General features: G+C 47.1%; 1 gene segment (V, D, J or C); it reads left to right on the top strand.

Annotated features, from left to right (window-relative positions):
• The first annotated feature begins 5461 nt into the window (after positions 1-5461).
• LOC122706356 lies at positions 5462-6159 on the top strand. The segment is given in 2 exon segments: positions 5462-5610; positions 5693-6159. Coding segments are annotated over 2 exon segments (498 nt in total).
• The last annotated feature ends 1192 nt before the right edge of the window (positions 6160-7351 follow it).

The raw sequence follows: 7351 nt of genomic DNA, 5'->3' as shown, positions 1-7351 counted from the left end.
CATAGCTTTTCTTCCAAGGAGTAAGTGTCCTTTAATTTCAAAGCTGCAGTCACCATCTGCAGTGATTTTGGAGGCCAAGAAAATAAACTTTGTTACAGTTTCCTGAGGAACCTCCTCCTGGGGACGGTGACCTGCAGTGCTTGTGGTCCCCACGTAAGAGGGAGCCCTGGGGGAGACACTGGGTAACGTGACTCACGTTCTAGTCCATGTTACTCTGCTGACCATGGTTCCAGTTCCTGCACATGCAGGGCTCCAATCAACACACACGCATTCCCTTTCACTCCACAGGTCAGAGTCTGAAATCAGTTTCACTGGATTGGAATCCAGGTGTGGCAGGACCACACACACCTCAGTCTCTCACGGAGCGCTGTGGTCTGAATGCTTCTGTGCCCTCAGAATTCATGTTTGGAATTCCTGTGCACCTAGGATAATGATGTTAGAATCGGGGTCTTTGTCCGGTGCTTAGGTCCTGAGAGTGAAGTCTCCATAAATGGGGTTCAATTTGCTCTAAGAATCCCCAGAGAACATGCTTGCCCCCCTCTGCCTGGTGGGGACCCCAAAGGAAGGTGCCTGGTGTGAACCAGGAAGGGGGCCCTCACCAGAAGGCAGCCTCACTGGTGTCCTGACCTGGGGCGTCAAGCCTCTAGCATTGCGGGAAATAAAGGCTTGTTTACAGACCACCCACCCGAGCTCCTGTATGCACTCTGAAAGGATGAAGTCAGGGACAATCTGCTTCTTTGCCGTGTCCAGTCTAGAACTTCACTGCCTGCATCCCTGGCTCTCAGGCACTCCCTTCCTCTGCACAGCCCAGCAAAGCACCTTCCATCAGTGGTCACTCCTCCCAGGGTCTGATGCCCTTGGCCTCCCTCTGACGAACAAGGTTGTTGTTTCAACTGTAACCACATGCTAATCTAGGAATATTCAAAATTCCTAGACCTCTAAATTACCCATGTTTTCCAAGGTCCATTATGCCATGGGAGATGACATTCATAGACTCCATGAATGATTCAAACACACACAGTCCACCTTCAGCCCTGCAAATCCTCGTGTTCATCCTCCAGGCTCATTACACTTAGCAAACCCCAGCAGGCCTCTAAAATGTCAACCCTTAGAGAATAAACAGCAAATTTGGTCTAAATACCATCAACCACAAGTCCCAGATCTAATCCTCTACCTCAGCTATGGGTGACGATCTGCATCCTAAAATACAACTCTCAGACAGGCATATCTCAGCTACAAGCATTTTCCTTCTGTAAAAAGGATAAATGAAAGTCAGAAAGGATCCCTGGCCCCAGTGCTTGTGTGTGTGTGGTCACCTCAGTCATGTCGGACTCTTTGTGACCCTATTGACTCTAGCCCACCAGGCCTCTCTGCTCATGGGGTTCTCCAGGCAAGAACACTGGAGTGGTTGCCATACCCTCCTCCAGGAGATCTTCCCAACCCAGGATCAAAGCTGAGTCTCCTGTGTATCCTGCATTGCAGAAAGATTCTCCACCGCTGAGCCACCTGGGAAGCCCCACTGGGCCCGGAAACTGTTTTAAGTCCATTGAGGCAAACTCTACTAAGCTTCAAGGTCTGGGAATAATCTTTGGCTCCTGTTCCAGCCTCTGGGCCTGTTGATCTGCCCCCTCACTTTCCTTTCCCTTTCGTGGAAGGTGGTCCATGTTTGAAGCCGAGCACTTTCACCAGCCTGTCTCCTGCTAGTGGAGTCTGAGGCTCTAACCCTATGTTGGGCACATGTGTATTCGCAAGCGCTGTGTCTTTCTCTTGGACTGATTCTCAGATTATTGTGTCCTCCTTGGCTCCTGTAACAGTACTCTAGAGTCTATTTTATCTGGTATGAGACTTGCTACCTCAGTTTCCTTTCCATTTACGTGGAACATCCTGTCCATCCTCTCAGTTTCCATCTGTTTCTGTCCGTAGGTCTGAGGGGGTCTCTTCTAGACAGCATTGCATGGGTCTTGTTTTTGTTTCATCAGCAAGGTCCATATCTTTTGGTGGAGCATTAATCAGTTTACATTTAAGATAATTATCAATATGTATGTGGTTTATCATATAGGTCATTTTGGATGTTTGTTGGTCCTGTATTGGACCAGAACCTGGTGGTCTGGAGTCGACGATGAGAGAATGAACAAAAGAAAAAGGCTAATATTCCCTGGGTTGTGCAGCCAGCTTTTGCGTTCCAGGGAATCAGCCAGAAATAGAGAGAGAGAGAGAGAGAGAGAGAGAAATAAAGAAAGAAAGGCAGACAAACAGACACGGGGACTCCAGCTCTGATGGAGCAAAGGTGTTTTATTCAACATGGTGTGGGCATATATATTGCCTTACAAGGTAGTTATTCTCAGCAAAGATAAAGATTAAAATTCCAGACTTACAAAACATAAGGCAATCCATATTAAAGAGAGAGTGTTGTAAACAATCACTTTTACCTTAAGGTTCATAAGAAGGAAGAGGGTACTTATCACCATATTGAAAAGCTAACGAAGGAAATGCCTGGATTCCTCAGCCCCAGGAAAGGCTTGGCCCTCCTCTTAATTCCTGAATATTCACTAATTGATCAGGAACAGAGGACTCCTGAGAGGTCCAAAACAGCACACAGGAAGCCTCCTGTTAAATGCTTCTTGACAGATGTTGAACCGTGATCCTCAAGTAAAAGACAATATATGATGGTGTAGGATCTTTTCTATACATTGTTGAATTTAATTTACTAATACTTTGTTGAGAATTTTTTCATTTAAATTCCTCAAAGGTATGTTTTGTAGAATTCCCGAGAGAAATTGTTCCTTGACTGTTCCTGGAACTTTTTGAAATGATGATTATAAAATTCAATTTAGACACAAATGATCAGTCTTTTCAAGTTGTCTGTTCCATCTTGACTCAGTTTTGAAGGTTTTGCAGTTTACGAATTTGACCATTTCTTCTAGGTTGTCCAATTTGCAGGCACACAACTGTTTGTAACAATCCCATGTGACTTTTTTGGGTCTCTGTGGTATTAGTTGGCTAATACCGTGTCTCCTCATCTATTTCTCATTTTATTCCAGTAGTTTCTTTCTTCTCCTTGGTGAACCTGGGTAAAGATTTATGATATTGTTTGTCTTTGCAAAAATTCCCAACAAACCAGTTTCTGGTTTCACTTATCCTTTTCATTGTTTGTTGTGTGTGTATGTCTATATTCATCTCAATATTACTGATTTCTTCTCTGGTTTTTGTTCTTTCCTTCCTTCTACTGTCTCTGGGCTTTGCTTAATCTTCATTTCTCTAATTCCTTTAGGTAGTAAGTTAGGTTGTTTACTTCCAGTTTCTTGAGGAAAGCCTGTATTGTTATCAACTTTCTTCTTAGAACTGTTGTGCTAACATAGATTTTAGGGGTGAAATTGTCTTTATATGCAGAATGCATAACAGTATAGATGGAAAACCCTAAAGACGCCACACAAAGCTACTAGACAACATTATCCAGAAAGCCCTGAACTCAACAGGTCAGAGTGGGTACCAGCATTTGATTGCTCACGGCTGAGGAGTTGTTGGGGATTCTCTGGGGATTCAGGTTCTAATGCCATAAACTAAAGCCCATAATAGACCAACTGGCAGTGGATTTGGGGCTGTGGTCTGCAGTCTTCCAGTCCCGGGAGGTGAGAAGCATATTTGGATTTTACAGGTGGTCCAATGGAATCACAAGATCAGAGAAAGTAGAGGAGAGAAAAGCCTGCTAGTTGATGCACACAAGATCCCACTGGCTTTGATGAGGGACGAAGGTGTTGAGCCAAAGCATGAGAACACATTCTCATCCCTCAGAAGCTCAGTGACCTGGAAGCCAGAGGCCCACAATTCCAGGGTCACCTGGATCAGATCCTGATCCAGGACAGGAGTCCTCATCACGGTGCATGCCATCTGGGACAAGTGACGCCACACACTCTGAGGCAGAGTGAGGAGGGACCTCTCCCCAGAGCACATTCAGGTGTCGGGAAACAGGATCCGGTACAGAAGACATGCTGGTGCAGAACTGCTATCGCCAAAGCCAGACCAGAAAGGGCTTTTCATAGACGGTAGGTTCTACCTCAGTCAGTGTTCAGGTGAGATCCCTGTGCCGAGGAAGAGCTGACCTGCCCCAGACGCGAAGGGGTGACGTCTCAGGGCAGGAGAGGGCCAGGGTCACACGGACAGGGTGTCAGTCAGAGATGGGGACGCACACCAGTTTCTTCTGGCTCCAGGAGAGATAACACCGCTGATGGCAGCACTCACCACCCCCGGAAAACTCACCTAAAGTCCAGACACGCGGTGACAGCCATCATCCCCAGTCTACATGCTCACAGGCCGGGATGCAGGTGCGAGGCCACAGCCTCAGGGCCACAGGGAGACGGGGGACCTGAGCTCTGCTCTCCAGCACTGCTGACTCAGAGGACCTCAGGCTCAGTCCAGGACACGGAGACCCTGGGCTCAGGAAAGCTGCTCTCAGTGGGGTTTTCAAGGGAACCTGCTTCCTGAGGAGGGGCTTTCCTCTGACCATGCAGCCCTCACACTCTGCCTGCCGTTCACTGTGAAGGTTTACCTCCACAAACCATGCATGTCCTCTCACCACTGTGGTGGGGACTATGTTCCCTGAGCTCCCATCTCACGGCAGGGACACAGAGAGGAAGAAATAAGCACTTGGAGGAGGAGGGAGTGTGTGCAGAGTGACTAGGGCACCTGCCCAGCATGTTGGAGCACTGAGGAGCTCCCAGGCGCTGTCTGTCCTTAGTAATTGGTATCCTTGTGGTCCTTAGTGTCCACACTCAAGAAGCAGGTCCTCAGGTTCACAAGCTCCTACAGACATTCAGTTGTGCACACGATCATGCAGGACAGCCCACTGGGCAAGCCAGCCATGCTGGGAAGATGAGCTTCTCAGCAGAAATGACTACTTTGTCCACAAAGTTAACTGCAGGGTTCGTACTTATGAACACCCCACCTCCAGGGAAACTCTTGATTTCAAACTGCTTCAGATGAAGAAATGGTCTTGCCTGTTAAGGGAAATAAAAAATCCTTTGGAGTTATGATCAATTTAATTTGTACTCAGTTTTTTTTTAATTGAATGCAATTATCACATAATCTCTCCCTCCTGTTTTAATATCCTGTTCATGAATATACACTAATGCAGAAAAGAACAATTAATAAGAATTTCTGACAAGTATGCAGACCTTGAATCTGAGCAGTTTAATTGACAAATGAAGAGATGAACCTCCATGGGATTACTCCCTTACCAAAATCTGTGCTTGATATTTGACCACATCTTTTTTCCTGACGAGCCTGTCCACATCCTTTCATTCGTGGACACAGAGGCCCGGGGGCATGGGGAAGGGGTCTTCAGGCGGGGACTGAGTTCTCTGAGGGCACAGTCAGCACCTCCTCACAGGGGGAGCCTCATAGACAGGACCTCCTTTCATTGTTTTCTGTTTTTATGCAGAGGCCCCTCCCACATGCAAAGATCCACTCAGGTCACAGGCTGGAAACAAAGCACCAGGTCACTTAAATTCAGGCTCCTCCTCAGGCTTGAAGAGATTTCAGGAGCGGTGACTCTCATCTGCTCGAAGATGAGCCCACTGTGGACCTTCCTCTTCGTGCTGTCAGCTCCCAGCGGTGAGTGTCTCTGGATCAGACATGGGCACGTGGGGAAGCTGCCTCTGAGCCCGTGAGTCACGGTGTTTCTCTCTGTCCACAGGGGTCCTGTCCCAGGTGCAGCTGCAGGAGTCGGGACCCAGCCTGGTGAAGCCCTCACAGACCCTCTCCCTCACCTGCGCTGTCTCTGGATTCTCATTAAGCAGCAATGCTGTAGGCTGGGTCCGCCAGGCTCCAGGAAAGGCGCTGGAGTGGGTTGGTGGAATAAGTAGTGACGGAAGCACAGGCTATAACCCAGCCCTGAAATCCCGGCTCAGCATCACCAGGGACACCTCCAAGAGCCAAGTCTCTCTCTCACTGAGCAGCGTGACACCAGAGGACACAGCCGTCTATTACTGTACAAAGGACACAGTGAGGGGAAGTCAGCGTGAGCCCAGACAAAAACCTCCCTGCCTGGGCGCCCAGGACCACCAGGGGGCGCTCAGGGCCCACCTCGTTCAGGACTGCGCCCAGGAGCAGGTGCCCTGGGGGCGCCTGGAGGGAACTCTTGCTTGAATCTGGTTTTCTCATCCCGCCCAGCGATTCCCTGGAAACCTCTTTTGTGTCCTCACTGTTCCGTTATTGTGGCTTATACTGCTTTCATAAAACCATACATAGTTTTTATTTTTCGTTTAAGTATAGTTGTGTGTTTGTATGTATGTGTCTGTGTAGAATATGTACCAACACTCCCGTGTAATCCAATAGTCAGAATTGTGTGTTTTCTCTGTTTTGTTTTTGTCTTGCCATAGACGCTGACTACAACTCTGAGGCTCACCGTCATTTTCCATGAGTCCAAAGTCATCAAATCTAGTGAATGGCCCAAGAAGCCCCAGGAAAGCTTTAAACGTTACTTTTGCTGTTTCTGTACATGTTCAGTGAGAAGACACACCCTCCTGCTTTCAGTCTACCTTCACAAACACTTCGAAGTCTGCAAGTTGTAGTGTTACAGACTGCATTCCGATGTTCCATAGGGAGTGATCCTCATTATTCATGGATTCCGTTTTTGCAAATTCACCTACTTGCTAATTTACATCTGGACCCCAAATGTGACCCCAAAGTGGATGATGACCTTCACCTATATCCATATCCCCTCTCAGCAGGAGTGAAATAATCTTCATTTCCTCTAGTCTCTCACAGGCTGGTTGTGGCCACTTTCTCTCATCTAAGCAAGGATGTTGCAGGAATGTCCACAAGTCCATCCAGGTGACCGGCTTAGTATAGTATGGAACCAATAAAAAATGGAAAGTATTATGGAAAGTAAGCTTTTGGACATAAAACAGATTGCCAGGCATTTCAGTAGCAAAAATGAATTTATTTAGGACCAACCGAGAATTACAAATTGGAGTCTGCAATTATAAAGAGTCATGTGCAATTCCCCAGTAGAAGTGGAGAGACTGTCTTTTGTATCAAAGTAAAAAGTGAGGTGGGAGGGCTCTTGTAACTAAAACTCTGTGGTTTTTCTTTACCTGAGTTTTTTGGCAGAAAAGAAGAGGTAACTTTGTTCAGGTTCGATTCAGAGATTGTCCAAGGGCATGAAAACTCCTCCTCCTGTCCACTGGGTTTTATTTCGTTGTACTTTCTCCTTCTTCTCCTCCTCATTCTTATTCTAATTCTTTTACACTTTCCACTTTTGGTCAAGGGCTTCCAAGGTGACATTACTGATAAGAAGAAAAAAAAAAAAACCTGCTAGTAATAGAGTCTCCTGCCAGTGCCAGAGAGTTGG

Source organism: Cervus elaphus, chromosome 13, assembly GCF_910594005.1.
Source record: "Cervus elaphus chromosome 13, mCerEla1.1, whole genome shotgun sequence".
In the NCBI taxonomy this organism is placed as follows: domain Eukaryota; kingdom Metazoa; phylum Chordata; class Mammalia; order Artiodactyla; family Cervidae; genus Cervus; species Cervus elaphus.
Note: the sequence above shows the minus strand (reverse complement) of the source record. Positions and strands in the feature narration are given on the sequence as shown.